Here is a 16,820-nt window from a genome sequence, read left to right on the forward strand (position 1 = left end):
TGAGTTGGAGAAGGAAATGGAAAACCACTCCAGTATCTTTGCCAAGAAAACCCCAAATGGAGTTACAGAGTCAGACACGATTGAAAAATGACCAAATGATAATAACAACTCCTGACTCCAGGCCCCACTCTGTTCACTGAATCACCTAGCTTCTTTATAGTCAAAGTGACTTCATATTCCTTATGGGAAGTTTTTCGGGGATTTTCCATCTGATGATCTTTAGAGATAGGGTTGAAGGCAAATGGTAGTGAGAAGGGGAGTAGAGTAGGAACTAGTGTTTCCACTGAGTTTCTGCTGCCTAAAGGAGTCATACTGGACTGGGACTCTTCTCAGACCTATTTAAACAAAAGGGTCTTCTGAACCCCAGCCCCTCAAGTCATCCTTTCCTGTAAGAGTCCCTTTCCATGTGGCATCTGAAGACCTGTCGAGGCAGATCATGAGATGCAGTCTAATAAAATGCTTGGTTTGGCAGATTCTTCTGAGAATTTCTTGTTCTGTGTCTGAGCAGAGAACTCTTTAGAATTTAAGTTGGGCTAGATGGCCATGGAGGCCCCTTTCAATTGAAAGTTCTAGAATCTTCCTCTTCTTGCTGGCTGGGTGATGGGACTGGTTGAGGAATATAGATTGTCAATGTTTTTTCTCCATTCCTTTTTTACACTACCAATTTTTTCGTTTACTTGCTTTTTAAATTAAAAATTTTTTAATATGACCCCAACTTATCTAAATAAACTGAGAGTTGCCAGGAAAAACAGAGTTCAAATCTCACCTTTTGTACTCATTAGCTATGTGATTTTACTTCTCCATGTCTCAGTTTCCTTATTTATAAAATTAAAAGGTTGACTCTAAACTAATTTTGAGGTTCTGTTCAGCTCTCAGTCCATGCTCAGCCAATTAGCAAGTGCATATATAATGCTTTATAAATATTGTCTCCTTTGCTAATAACTGTGGGAGATAGGTGTTATTATTACCCCCCACTCCCAGGTTATAACTGATGTTAAGTGACTCAACCAGAGCCACACAGCTAGTGTTTGAAACAGGATTTGAATTCAGGTCTTCCTAACTCCAGGGCCAATGTTCTATTCACTCAGACAAATTTCTGTGACCTGCTGACCAGAGGAGATAAGGTAGAACTCACTCTTCCCCCTACAAAGGAGAATTTGAAAAAGAAAGGTATATAGACTACAAAAGAGCATGAACCATGAGTAACGGACACAATTAGAAAGAAACTAGGTAAGTCTTAATGTTAAGGAAAATTTTCCTTAATAATTAAAACTACCCTAGAGTGAGATAGATGAATTGCCTCTGGAGGTGGTGAGCTCATCAACATCAGAGGTATTCAAGCACCAGCTGGAGAGCAACTTGTCAGATATGTTGGAGAATGGATCCAGCCTATTTGGATGAAGTGCCCAGAGCACAATGTCAAATCTAAGTGGGTCTGGAAACAGCAGACTGGGAGAGGTAAAGGAGTTTTTGTTTTTTGTTTTTTTTTTTTGGGGGGGGGAGGAAGACTTTGGAACTGGCTTTATTTAATAGATGAGAATGATTTATAATTAACTTCTTATGAAGGAACAAGTGATTTACAAAGATTGCATTTAGGACATCATGAAAGTCTTGCCCAAAAAAAGATCTAGAAAAAGAGAAGTCAAGCCAAAAGATTTTTTATAACTGGGGAAATAACAAGTAATCCTTTTTTGTTGTTTGCGTGTTTGTGTGTGTGTGTGTGTGTGTGTGTGTGTGTGTGTGTGTGTGTGTGTTTGGTGGGGGGATTCTGAATCTTCTAGCTCCACCCCCATAATTTATACATGAGGAAGGAAACAAAGTCAGGATTTGAGTCTACATCAAAGCTAATGCTGGAGCCTCCTCCACTGTCCCAAGCTGTTCCTTGCCCACAGTGACCATTAATAAATATCTAAGGTGTGCCCACAGAGGCCAGTAGGAGAAAGTAGAAAGAGAACTGTGAGACAGTATGTGAGTGAATAAACCTGGGTGCCAGCATGTGGCATTTCTGGGTATGGGACACTCACAGGCTCACAAATTTATTGTTAGAAGGGGACTTAAATATCCAACCTTTGCATTTTACAGATGTGGATACTGAGGTCCAGGATTTATGTGATTTGCCTAGGTTAGACTTCTCTTTGTTTTCTTGAAGGCACTTTGGACAGAGTGAAAGACACTTTAAACCACCACCACCACCTCCTCATGTATAAAAGCTTCAGCATTCTCTCTAATTCTTCTGGACAACAATTGGAAGCCTTCTATTTTAAATTGTTCCTGTGGAAGTATCTGAGAGGAACCTGGAGCCCAAGGTGACCCAGGCTAATCCTTTACTTTGAAAAAGGAAGAATGTTTTGCAACACACAGACACTGGACGTGCTTTATCATTTCCCATAATAAACGGTCCACATCTGCAAAATATTCTTGTCCAACCCCCAAAACCCCCAATCTAGGCTTACGTCATTTTTGTTGAAATATTTCAGTGCCCCTTCTCGTTCGGTCAATACAAACTTCCTGCTTAAGAATTGTCCGTTGTCTCGACCTCGCTTCCAAAGAAATCCTTCTCGGTATCCTAAAGGAGGAAGGGGAAAAGCACAAATTTATACACACAGTTGGTTACAACTAGCTATTCCTCATTAAAAATCCAACCCATTTAAGACCCCAGATGCCCCAAAGGGTCAGTAGAAAGTGGGTGGGAGAGTAGAGATGCTGATAACTGTCCCCAATATTGTTAGAGTGCTTTATGCTATTATTAAATGGTTTTTCACTTGTATGTGACTCTTCATGATCCCATTTGGGTTTTCTTAGCAAAGATATTGGAGTGGTTTACTATTTCCCTCTCCAGCTCATTTTTACAGATGAGGAAACTGAGGCAAACAAGGTTAAGTGACTTGCACAGGATCACACAGCTAGTAAGAGTCTGAAGCCAGATTTGAATTCACGAATATGAGTCTATCCATTTTATCTACAACACAAGGACTTCTTAAACTTTTTCTACTCATAACCTCTTTTTATCAGGTATATAAGTATATAAAATAAAGATACAAATCAAACATTTACTGATAATAAATCACAATTTTGTGTCCCCTGCATTCAGCTATGTGACCCTATATGGGTCTATGACCCCAGCTTAAGAAGGTTTGTTTGTACTAAACCACCTTGCTACCCATAGTGCTTTATAGTTTACAAATAACTTTAGATACATAAATCAAACATAATTTGAGCCTCCTAATATACCTGTGAGATATTAACTCCATTTTGCAGAAAAGGAAGCTGCCACTCAGAGAGTTCTACTATTCAGTGATTTTTTCCCCTTCTTAAAAGCCTCAAATACTATGTGAATGAACCAGGGTTCAAACTTGGATACTCAGATTGTAAATCTTTCCATGAGCCACCACTCTTAAAATGAGAGGTAATCCTTATGTAATTAATCGTGCTATGTGGATGCAGCTAAACTGGGCCTTGGGAATTTCCTATCTAGTATAGTCTTCTAAGGGTCTTAAATAGCTAATAATACTTTAGACATAAGTGCTTCTCAGCTATCACTTGAGAGGAAATATAACAATATCATAATTATAAGAATTCATTAGGCATTAGAAAAAAGGACAAAATTATGCACAAAAACACTACTTCATTTTTACATTAAGAACTAAACTTTCACAGAGATAGATTCAGACAAGACAGTTGGTGACTCAATTTGAGCCAAGAAGATTCTCCCATTTTGTTTTCTTACCTAGTACTCAAAAGATAACTGCTTTCAGACTGGGAGGTATTGGGGTGGAGCTGAAGCAAGGGCAGTACAAATGCTATCTTCTCAGCATCGTGAGCCACAATGATAATAGAAGAAACCTCAGTGTTAAATGAGTCACAGTTAAAGGGCTCCTCCCAAAGCAGGGGTTCTTAACTGAGAGGTGGTGATTTTTAAAAAAAATATTGTGATAACTTTTTCCTTTTTTTTTTTTAACACATTATTTATTGATGCCTTTTTCTAACATCCTCATAGAGATCCCCAGTATTCCTTCTTTTCTCCCTCCTATAGACTTATCCCATTAAACGTGCAATTCTTCTAAACATATTTCCATATTTATTATGCTATACAAGAAAAATCAGATCAAAAGGGGGAAATATAAGAAAGAAAAAACAAGCAAGTAAACAACACCAACAAAAGTGAAAATAATATGATTGTGATATACATTCAGTGCCCATAGTACATTCTCTCTCTCTCTCTCTCTCTCTCTCTCTCTCTCTCTCTCTCTCTCTCTCTCTCTCTCTCTCTCTCTCTCAATCTCTTTCTCTCTCTCTCTCAATCTCTGCATGGCTCTCTCCATCACAAAACTCTTGGAATTGCCCTGAATCACCTCATTATTAAAAAAAGCCACATCTATCATAGTTGATGATCACATAATCTAGTTGTTGCTGTGTACAATATTCTCTTGGTTCTACTCACTTCACTCAGCATCAGTTCATGTAAGTCTTTCCAAGCTCTTCTGAAATCAGCCTGCTCATCATTTCTTAAAGAACAATACTAATACATTACATTCATATACCATAACTTATTCAGCCATTCCCCAACTAATGGGCATCCACTCAGTTTCCACTTCCTTGCCACTACAAAAAGAGCTGCTACAAACACAAATAGTATTATTTCAAGAGGAAAATTAATTGACACAACTGATGGATACATTTTTAAAAGTCCAAAAACATGTGCAATGTATAATGCTTGTGGACCTCCCACCTCTCTGAAGAAGCAGTTAGAGGGTGTCTTTTTTCATACCTTTTCATTAAATCATGCTTGAGCTTTATAATTTTGTTGTATCACACTTTTGATTGTTTTGATGCATTTTTTCTTGCATTTCATTGGGGTAGTTATTGGGCATACTGTTTTCTTGGCTCTGCTTACTTCATCTGCCTTAGTTCATGTGATAGCTTTACTCCAATATAATTGGCTTTCTCTGTAACCTGTACATTTTAGTTATGTGTTTTAAAATGTTCTTCTAAGAAGGGCTCTATAGACTTCACCAGACTTTCACAGGGGCCCATGGCGTAAAAACAGTTAAGAACCTCTGTTTTAGAATAAGCCTCAACCTTCTCTTTTTTACCTACACTCATTATACTCATTCATATCCTTTGCTTGCCACCATGGATAGGCTGACTTGACTCAAGACATAGGCAAGGTAGCTCAGCGGGAAGAATGCTAGATTTGAAATCAAGACTAGAGGTTCAGATTCTGATGCTGTCTCTCTTTGTGTGACCTTGGAAAAATCAGTACCTTCTCTGGGCCTGTTTATCTGTAAAAGGAGTGGGGACTACATGATATGAAAAGTTCCTTCCATCTCTAAGCCCATGATCTTTTTCTCTAGCTGGGTCTACCAAATATTCTAAAAGGAAGTGCAGTTATTGGGCTTATATCCCAAAGAAATACTGAGGAGTGGAAAGGGACCTGTATGTGCCAAAATGTTTGTGGCAGCCCTTTTTGTTGTAGCTAGAAACTGGAAGATGAATGGATGTCCATCAATTGGAGAATGGTTGGGTAAATTATGGTATATGAAGGTTATGGAATATTACTGCTCTGTAAGAAATGACCAGCAGGAGGAATACAGAAAGGCTTGGAGAGACTTACATGAACTGATGCTGAGTGAAATGAGCAGAACCAGAAGATCGCTGTACACTTCAATGTTGTATGAAGATATGTTCTGATGGAAGTGGATATCTTCAACATAAAGAAGATCCAACTCACTTCCAGTTGATCAATGATGGACAGAAACAACTACACCCAGAGAAGGAACACTGGGAAGTGAATGTAAATTGTTAGCACTACTGTCTATCTACCCAGGTTACTTATACCTTCGGAATCTAATACTTAACGTGCAACAAGAAAATGGTATTTACACACATATATTGTATCTAGGTTATACTGTAACACATGTAAAATGTATGGGATTGCCTGTCATCTAGGGGAGGGAATAGAGGGAGGGAGGGGAAAATTTGGAAAAATGAATACAAGGGATAATGTTATAAAAAATTACTCATGCATATATACTATCAAAAAATTTATAATTATAAAATAAAAAAATAAAATAAAATAAAAAGGAAGTGCAGTGCAAATATCTCAATCTAACTGTTTCTTGCTGTGAGAAAATCTGCTGTTTTAGTGCAATTTAGCTGCTTTCCTGCAAAAAAAATCTCCATAAGAGAACTTTCACTGAACTTTGCAAACCTTTACTTATGTCTACCCTGTTGTTCTTATTTTACCACTATTCACTTATAACCTATCCTAACTCACCTCAAGACCCTCCTTAGAAAATGCAACTTCCAACTAGCTTTGCATATATTTTGAAAAATAAAAAGCTGTTATTATTTTTAAAAAACTAAAAAAAAGAAAATGCAACTCCCCACTGATTTCACTAATGTCACCAAACCCCACGATTTTCTCTGTAGCAAGAAGATTATAAGACAACTTTGCAGACTGCATCTGAAATAAGCCAGATTACTTTAACTATAGCCCCATGGCAACAGAACTAGGTGATCTATTAGCTTATTCATTAATAAGCTAACCTGAAACCCAAACATTTGTGGTTTGTCCTTCCTTCAAGAGGACCATGACATGCAAGTGAATTGAATTTAAGTGAGGGGGGCTAGGCAAAGTCATCGGCCTCATTTTCCCTATCAGAATAATCTGGGTCCAGTGATCAGGTATAAATCAAGATGACTGGAGATGGCCTTAAATGAAATTGGTTACCTTAGTCTTTTTAAGCTAAGGTCTTCAACAGTTCTCAGTTTGAGGCCGTACCCATTCAGTGATTAAGGCTGGGTAGCAAATGAAGCAAAGAATCTCCTCTTCTACTTAGTAAAAAAAAAATCTAAACAAATAAACAAATAAGTAAATATACCTGGGAAGACCCTCTGCCAAACCAGGAAAGACTGCTATTTACATTCAAACTGAGTCAATCAAGACCACTTAGTAATGGTGGGATTTTGGCGAAGCCATTTAATCTTTGTCCATCTCAATTTCCTTGTCTGGAAAATAAGGATAATAATCTTAGGGATGTGGTGCAGCTTCTAGGGGAAAAATAGCAGTAATCCTGAGGCCCTCAGACCTCAGGAGTGCTACTGTTCTAACAATCTGTTTGTCAACAATCCTAAAGTTTCCTAGCCTACAAACATTGCTGACTGACAGATAACAATCTGTCCATCAATGAAACAAAGTTTCTGAGATAATAATGAGGTACATATCAGACTAAACTATAAAATTCCAGAATGAGGTTTGTATCAGACTACATCTAACCTCTAATCCAAAAAATTAGCATATCAGGGACATGAAACACCTATCTCTACATCTTTTTCCTATAAAATTTATCTTCTTGCTCCTGGTTCTCAGCCTGCTTCAACTGGTGTTATAATTATAATAAACTTTGTCCCTTCATTTGGAGATAAGTTCAAGTCCGTAAATTCTTTTGAGACATCTCATGACACCAGTCTGCAACCCCAAACTTTTGGGACCTGCTTTGCATTTCATACAGTAGCACCTACCTCCCAAGGTTGCTGTGAGATTCAAATGAGATAATATTGATAAAGAGCTTTGTAAAATTTACAAACTTAAAAATGTTATGTAAATGCTATTATTATTATTATTATTATCAGTGTTATTACAAGGCTAATATATGGTGAGGATGAGTTAACATGAGAATGAGCTAATATATAAAGAGGTAAACAGTGTGGTATAGAAGATGGGAATCCAGTAAGAAAGATCAACAAGGACTAAGGTAGTTCAATCAACTGGTTTGTAACTATGTATTAGATGATAAGAATACAATAGCAAAAATGAAAGAATTCCTGCCTTTAGGGAGCTTATATTCTACTAGGAGGAGGGGAAGAAACTATATATACACTGACAATCATATAAAAAGTATATGCTGAGCAATACAAAGTAATTTAATATGAGAATATCAACAGCATTCAATTCAATTAATTTTACTGAGCATTTATTAAACACTTGTGTGTACTTTAAGAGGCAAAATGGAATAGTAGATAAAGAAACAGATGGATTGAGTTGGGGAAAACCTTGGCTGAAATCAAGTCTCTGACTCTTACTATCTATGAAACCAAGATAAGCCACTTAACTATCTGGGCCTTGGTTTCCTTATTTGCAAAATAAGGCAATTACCACTTCATACTTCTCAGGTTGACTAAGATAACATGAAAAGATAATGATGAATGTTGGAGTGGATGTGGGAAAACTGGGACACTAATGCATTGTTGGTGGAGCTGTGAATTGATCCAACCATTCTGAAGAACAAATTGGAACTTTGCCCAAAGGGCTATTAAATTGTCCATACCCTTTGATCCAGTAGTGTCTCTATTGGGTTTATATCCCAAAGAGATTATAAAAAAGGAAAAGGATCCACATGTGCAAAAATATTTATAGCAACCCTTTCTTTAGAGGCAAAGATTTGGAAATTGAGTGGATGCCCATCAGTTGGAGGATGGCTGAATATGTTATGGGATGTGAATATAATGGAATATTATTGTTCTATAAGAAATGATGAGCAGGCTGATTTCAGAAAAGACCATGGAAACACTAAGGAACTACAAATTGCACATAGCTCTAGAAAAAATTCAAAGACATGCTCCTTTTCAATATTTAGGATATGCAGTGCCAACGAGCCATATTCACCTTGTCCAGTGGAGAGAGACGGAGCAGACCCTTGAAATAAAAGAGAAGACCCAAGAAACATCAGGTGGTTCCATTGATGACTGTGCCCACCACTGAAAGAGCATGACAGTTATGGCATTTGACTAATGGACACCAAGAATTGTTGGACTTCAAAATCCTCAGGAATCATTGGATTCTCTGAAACATGATAAGACTATTGTAGGACTCAAAACCCTCAGGAATCATTGGATTCTCTGAGACATGATAAGACTATTGTTGGACTTCAAAACCCTCAGGAATCATTAGCTTCTTTGAGACATGATAAGACTATTGTTGGACTTCAAAACCCTCAGGAATCATTGGATTCTCTGAGACATGATAAGACTGTTGTAGGACTTGATTCTCTGAGACATGATAAGACTGTTTAGGACTTCTAAATCCTCAGGAATCATTGGATTTTATGAGAAATGATAAAACTGTTGCAGGACTTCAAAATCTACAGGAATCATTAGATTCCCTAACACATAAAAAGACTCTTGCAGGACTTCAAAAACTTGTGGGGATTATTGGATTCCCTGATATGTGAAGTAATGGACAATAGATTGGTTTTGGACTATCTCTTGGCTGCTGAAGAAGGCATATGTGTGACTATTGTTTACATACCTTTCTTCTCGGACTTCTGGAAATCTTTTACAAGACAATGTTGATTTATATTGTTTGTTATATCACTACTTGCATGTACAATTCATGTTTGTTACACCACATTGAGCCTGCACTGACTGTGGGGAGAGTCATCACTGATAGCCTGTGCGTTATTGCTATGTGCTTGTGTAATACCTCCCACACTGATGGGTTTGTGCATATCTGTTTGTAATGAGATCCTTCAGCCCAGAAACCCACGAGCAATCCCTACTTCCCTTTGGTGCTTTTCATCTCCCTTCCTGAGATGTCAGGGAGAGCATGATCAACTCCTTTTTTGGGGTTCTCACCTCCCTGACAAGTCAGGGATGGCGTGACCACCTGTGTTCTAAAACAAAAGAAAGTGGGAGATGTAAAGGGCTGAAACTCTTGAGCCAATGCACTGGGGTGGGACAATCGAGCACTTGAGGCTAATTACCTATTGGACAATACTCTATAAGAATATGCTTGGAAAATGGCCCTTCCCACTATCCTGTGCTGGCCCAATCGTTTGGTGTATACAGAAAATTGTGTGAAGGATTGGGGTGAAGTGAGATTAGCCAGAGTTACTTCTGCATGGAGAGAGGAAGAGGTGAGGTCGCAGAGATCCACTCTCTTCACTTCTACTGCTAAAGACCAAGAATAAAGACTTTTGCTTATCCTGACTCCGGCTAAGGTGTCCAGGGTACTAGCATGGTCACCACAGTGAGTGATAAACCTATGAAGGTGAATTGGAGTCATGCTGTGAAGGGCTTTAAATGACAGGAAAATGTAATTTGTATGTTATTTGGTAAATAATGGGGAGCCAATAAAGATTTTTGAGCAAGCAATAACATGGTCAGAGAATTATTCCAAACAAGTCTTGTTGCTTAGTGTGATGAGGTCTTGAATAACTAGGTAGGGTTGGCAGAGAAAGACAGAGGTACTGATGGAATTACTCCCTGAAGCAAACAGGAAAGGTTACTGATGGGGATCAGTTTAACCTTATAATTCCACCCTCTGTAGAGGTCATGGAAAGCTGTGACCAGCCAAAAATCTGAGTTGTGTCAAATCTCTGAGATTAAATTTCCCCTATAAATCTGTCCATTTGTGACCCCCTTTCTTTGCTAAACCCCTTTAGGTTAAGGACACCACAACATTCTGCCTTGTGGTGTCTTTCTCCCATCCATTCCCCCATGCCATGAAATGTCTTTCCTCTCATTCTCTTACCATGTCTCATTGTGTCTTTCTCCTTCTTATAGCTAACTATATTAGGGTTCTAAACTCCTCTATGGATATAAGCTATCAGCTAAAGGCATACTCCAACCTCATGGGGTGTTTCCTTTCTCCTGATTAATTATGAGTTTCATAAGGGAACTCATCTTTTCCATAGTTAATTATTATATGCTCTCCAACTCTGTTTCATATTTACCATTCTTGGTGTCTATTGTATCTCTTCATTTTGTCCGTAACCTCTTCTCCTAAATAAATCTATCTTTTGCCAAGGAGAATTTTTCACATGACTGAACCCCAACATTTGGTGCTAAACCTCAAATATATCATTTGGTGCCAAAATTGCTCTCTTAAATCATATCAATTAGATTTGATTCAGTAAGCCTTGGGTTCTTCTCTTTGACACTTATTGTCTAGTTGATAGGCAGGGCAGTTAGGTGGCTCAGTGGATAAAATGGTGGACTAGGAGTCAACAAGTCTCATCTTCCTGAGTTCCAATTTGCCTTAAGAAACTTAGTAGTTGTATGAACCTAGGCAAGTCAGTTCACCCTGTTTGCCTCAGTTTCCTCATCTGTAAAATGAGTTGGAGAAGGAAATGGCAAACCACTCCAGTATATTTGTCAATAAAACCCCAAATGGGGTCACACCGAGTTAGACAGGACTAAAATGACTCAATTACTACAATGACCATAAATGCATCATTTTGCCTCTGAATCTAAATTTCTTTATCCATAAAAGAAGACGAAAATACCTGTAGTATCTACGTCACTGAGATATTGTGTGGATTGAGTGAGAAAATATATGTAGAGTGTCTTGCAGACTTTAAAGCATTTATATAAATGTCAGCTATTACCACGGTTAGAACTATGTAAAGGTCATGTAGACCAGTTTAAAGAAAATGGCTTGTGTGTTATATATTTATATGTCATGTATTAACTAATTATAATTTTTTAATTAATAGTATGTATTCCTTTGGAATCCCACCTTTATGGATTAGCTGAGTGAGCTCTGGCAGATCACTTAACCCTCTGGATTCTGAAGCCCTTTCCATTTCTAGAATTTTTTAAATTAAAAAAATTTTTTTTTAACTTAGCTAATATCAAATTAAAATGGCATTTCCATATACATAGTGGGAAAGAATAAAAAGATTGTAATGCAATAAGACATTTCTGTTAAGGGAAGTTTGCTTTTATTCAATTCTAGATTTTAAGAGCAAGGGGTGTTATTGGTGAATTATTATTCAAGAGAGGCATCATGGTATAGTGGATAGGGTACTGGATTTGGATTAGGAAAACCTGGTCTCACATATAGGCATGACCCTGAACATGTTAGGTCATCACTCAGGGTTTCAGTTTCCATAGGGCAGAAGGATGGGACAAATAACCATAATGCAAATTATAAGTACATAGGAGAAGTCCACATAAAGTGGTGCAAAACGAAGGGTTGGACTAATGACTTTGAAATCCCTACCAGGTGGAAAGCTATGGTCCACTCTATTTAACAATATCCAACCCAGGCAATAAACCCAAAAAAGACTTGTAGCTGCCAAGATTCCCCACCCTATCAGGTAATGACATTCAAAGATAGGACTCCAGCCCAAATTAAAATCCCTTAGAATTGTTTCTCCATTCTTTTGGTTCTTATTTTGGTCAAAAGAAAGGATTTTCACATGACTGAACCCCAACATTTGGTGCTAAACCTCAAATATATCATTTGGTGCCAAAATTGCTCTCTTAAATCACATCAATTAGATTTGATTCAGTAAGCCTTGGGTTCTTCTCACACATCTTGAGTCTTTTAATTCAATAGATTTCAATATAGAATTTTAAAGTGAAGGATTTTTTTTTAGCTTATAACTGAAGATAAAGATGCAAAACTTTGAATGCATACAAATTAGGCACTCAGAAAGTGTCGTGATATCTGTACCCTGGTCATGAAATAGAAATTCTGAAGGATTCTGCCTGGGAAGTTCCAGAAATTTTGATAAATGACAACTATCCCCCATTAGTTTGGCAAGAAACTCAGAAAAGGTCAGGCAAATCAAATTACTACCACCACCATCTCGACCACAATTTCCACTCACACCCAGAACTTGAACCCAAGACTTGCCGTAGGAATAGCATGTATGTCCTCCTAACCATCCTACCTACAGCCATCATTGAGAAGAAAAATCATTATGGACCCCTCTGGCAGTGTGGTGAATACTAAGGACTCTTTTTTTGGAAGAATGTTTTAAAATACATAAACTAAAATATACAGGTTACAGAGAAAACCAATTATTTGAGAGCAACGCTATCACATGAACCGATGCAGAATGAAGTAAGCAGAGCCAAGAAAATAATAACCCAATAATCACAATATTGACATTCAAGATCAACCACATACCGAAACAGTCAAAAGTGTAATTAAAATTATAAAATTAATTATTATAATTACTCATATATTAGATACTATATGTGATATAATGTTACTATATAATTTATACATAATATACAACATAAATTATAAAACTAAATCAAAGGGGTAATTATAACTTCTATATATTTTTAAATTTAATATGTAATATAATAAATCATAAGTTATATATAAATAATATTAAAAAGCTCAAGCAGGACTCAATAAAGAGGTATGAGAAGATACCTCTAAGCTACCCTTCAGAGAGGTGGGAGATCCACAGCTATCACATACTGCATATATTTTTGGACTTTTTCAACATATTCATCAATTGTGTCAATTTAATTTTTCCCCTGAAAAAATATTTGTTATATGGCATGAGTCTCTGGGGAAGAAAAGGAAGAATTCTGGAATCCCTATGATGATGTAACAAACAAGAGGTATCAATAAAAATTATAGAAAAGAAAAAAAAAAGAAAGCCATCAGAATATTAAAAAAAAAGTTTGCAACTCTCAAATTAAGAACTCCTGTCTAGCAGAGGACAAGGGGAGTCTGAGGGGCATTTAACTATAAGGGCTCACAGGACATTAAAGTTTGTTATTATTGTGGCTTGTCTTGGGGTATGTGGATCATATTGCTTCTTAGTCCCTGTACAACATGCACCAGAATTAGAAAGGTAAGTGATGAAGGAACTATTTCCACATCCAGCTTAGAGCCACCTATTTGACTAGTACTGGCTGCCTCCCTGACTCCCAAAAAAAGGTGTCCCAAAGAAGTCAGCCAGCATGTGGCAGCTGTCTAGTTGTCTGCAGTTGGTTGCACTTCGATGGTGGTCATGTGTTGTTAGAAATCTGATGTTATTCTTCGGGAGCTCTCCAACCTAGAATAGCTTGGTAGAAGAGAGAAGCATTGGAAGAGAATATCCATTTAGAAAGCTCTCTACTTTGGTCTTTGTAGGGGAATCTATACTTGTGAAGATTAAGGGGAAAGGAGGGGGAAATTTAGTCCTTGAAGGAATTGTCTGACCAGCCCACCCTGATGGGCAAATATGGGCAGGAGTGAGCTCAGGTAGTGGTGATACCCCTGCCCCATGGACCTGCTTCCAGCCAGCTCTCAGGGCTACCATCTGAATAGGCAACTCCTATGGAGAAAGAGATAAGCATTCCTCCCAATGGCTGACTAGTTTTCACCACAGAGCAGACAAGTCAGCTTAGGTGAAACATCAAGACACTCTGAGGGAGAGATAGAAGGCATCATGTGCTGGGCAGGTCAAGCCAGCACCACCACATTGACCACCATCTCCTTTCAGACCCTGATATTAATGGACTCTGAGCCAAGAATCTTTGTAGTAAGGCATCCACCCACAGTGCTCATAGCCATCATCCTGGCAAGCAATCTATGTAGAGGTGCAGTCTGGCACCTGCTTCTACAGAAGCTATAGCCATAGTTTTTGAAGAACTCTTTCTTGTCACCAAACTTGACATTTTAAAATAATTCAATACAAGAAGCTGATGAGATTTTATCAATGGAAATAGTATTAAAGATGGGACATTTCCATCTCCTTTGCTAATGTATCCTAAGGATCAAGGGACTTTTCCATATGACTTGCAGTTGAAACCTTATATGTCATATATCTTATATGTTTCTACATGTATTATCTCCCTCTTTAGAATTGGGAGCTCCTTAAAAGGAAGGAATGTCTAACTTTTCAATTTGTACATTCTGAATCTTACACAATGTTTCTCACAGAAATAAATGCTTCCTTCATTCACTGATTGAAGAACAACCTGAATCTATCAGTCAATAAGCATTTATTAAGTGCCAGGCAAGGTATTAAGTACTGGGGAAATAAACAAAATGTATGAAAAATACATTTTTTTGTATGGCCCCTGACCTCAAAGTGTTAAAAAGGGAGATAACAAGCAAAGAAATATGTACAAAAACACTTCATACAGGTTAAGTAAAAATTAAGAGGGGCTAAGAAAAGCTTTCTGTAAAAAAATGGGATTTTGATGGGAATTAAAGGAAGCCAATGGATGGAACTGAGGAGGAAGGATCTCTTGATATCTAGAATTCCATGCAGGCTGATGCTGGATTGTTCATAGAAAGAAAGGGTTTCACTATAAAGATTGTTGGATCTCCTTTTAAGGTCGGATATGAATTCAAATGATTTTTCACCACGTGCTAAAATCTACTTGATGGTATTAGTATTTTTATTCCACTATTTTGACATGGAAACTTTTCATATGCTTGGATAAATATTCCCTCAACTCACCAATTTTTAGGCTTGTCATTTTCTCTTAATCTGGTAATCTCCTGAGATAGCTTACCAGAGTGTGACTATCATGCTACAGCTTCTTGGAGCCCCAGGTAAGAGCTGGGTAAATTAGGTGGGTACCAAAGATGCTCTGAAAAGGGCTCACTAGCTCTCATACCCGAGGTACTCGTCCTCCTGAATAACTCATACACCCAGGCAGAATGGGTAGATGAGAATATATTGTTCCAATGAAAGTGGGTGAAGCAGGTACTTACTGGGAAGTGCTTAGAGCTTGGCTGGACATTGAAAATGCCAAAGTCACCTACTGTATCCTGAACCATCATCCTGAATTTTGCCTGGACTTTGATGACTCAGGAAGAGAGAATGAAGCTGACAACTTTGTGCAATTTGACCTCACTTAAATGCATAAGATACCATCTTATGATGTCATTGGTCCTCTTTGAAAATAAAGGACAAATAACAATTATTCTTTTCATATGGCATTTATATCGTGTTTTTATATTTGCAAAACATTTCACATGTTATTATAGATTATTCCCATTTAAGAGATAAAGAAAGTGAGGTTTAAAAAGAAATGATCTGACCATGTTCTCATTGCTAATAAGGGTTGGGGGAAGATTCAAATCCAGGTTTCTCTATTATGCCATGTTGCTTTAATCAACTAACAAATCTTTTGTTTGATCTTATTAATTCATTAGTTAATTTATCCATCCATCCCATCCATCTATACACCCATCTATCTATCTATTGGACCAGATCTCTCTCTCTCTTTCTCTCTTCTAGGCACAGATTTTACTCATAGAGTTTAGTCTCAGTTTGACTGGCACAAGAGCTTTGAACTATTTCATTTTTGACGTGGGTTGGGGTTCCTCTTTCTTTGGGTAACCTGGTAGTCCCCTCCCTTAATTCAAATATCCACTACACTTAGCTTACTGCAGCTCAGTACTCCTGAGCTCAAGAGATCCACCAGCCTCAGTCACTCTAATAACTGGGCTCAGAATGACAGGCTTTTATAAAGTATCTATTGTGCCCAGTCTTATAAGGCAGGATTGGAGGGTAAAGAAGAGAAGAAAAGAAAATCATGAAAACTTGTCTGAGAGATTACAGTTTGGGTAGGGAGACAAGACTCACATGGGAAGTATTTAGAGAATCAAGCAAAACAACAAAGAACCAAGCATTTGATTATATGGTACAGAAGCTAAGAAATCTCAACTCCTCCCCCAATCCTGAAGCCCACATTCTAAGAATCTGTTTTTTCTTTCCTCAATAGTATTTTATTTTTCCAAATACATGTGCAGATAGTTTTCAACATCCATTTTTCTAAAACTTTGTATTTCATATTCTAACAATTTATGCAAGTTTCCCTCAGTAATTATGTACATGAAGGCACTAGCCAGTACAGGGCTACAGGAGCCTGAAATCTTCACGTGAAAGGATTATTAGTCATAATAACAAAGTCAAAGGAATCTGGGCTGAAGAATCACAACAGAGACTTGTCACTGCTGCTAATTCTCATTTTTAACTCTCCAACATAAAGCAATCCACAAGCCCCATCAGACCTTCTGGAATGTGGAGCTGTCCATGAGACAGCTAACTTGACACAGATGCAAA

General features: G+C 37.6%; 1 protein-coding gene across 1 annotated transcript in view; it reads right to left on the reverse strand.

The window, feature by feature from the left end:
* ADAP1 (ArfGAP with dual PH domains 1) overlaps window positions 1–16,820 on the reverse strand; it is a 168,408-nt gene that overhangs the window by 27,880 nt on the left and 123,708 nt on the right. Inside the window, exon 5 of the mRNA XM_074281106.1 lies at window positions 2,454–2,566. Coding sequence (XP_074137207.1) covers window positions 2,454–2,566 — 113 coding nt within the window. The remainder of the gene's footprint in view (window positions 1–2,453; window positions 2,567–16,820) is intronic.

Source organism: Sminthopsis crassicaudata, chromosome 1, assembly GCF_048593235.1.
Source record: "Sminthopsis crassicaudata isolate SCR6 chromosome 1, ASM4859323v1, whole genome shotgun sequence".
In the NCBI taxonomy this organism is placed as follows: domain Eukaryota; kingdom Metazoa; phylum Chordata; class Mammalia; order Dasyuromorphia; family Dasyuridae; genus Sminthopsis; species Sminthopsis crassicaudata.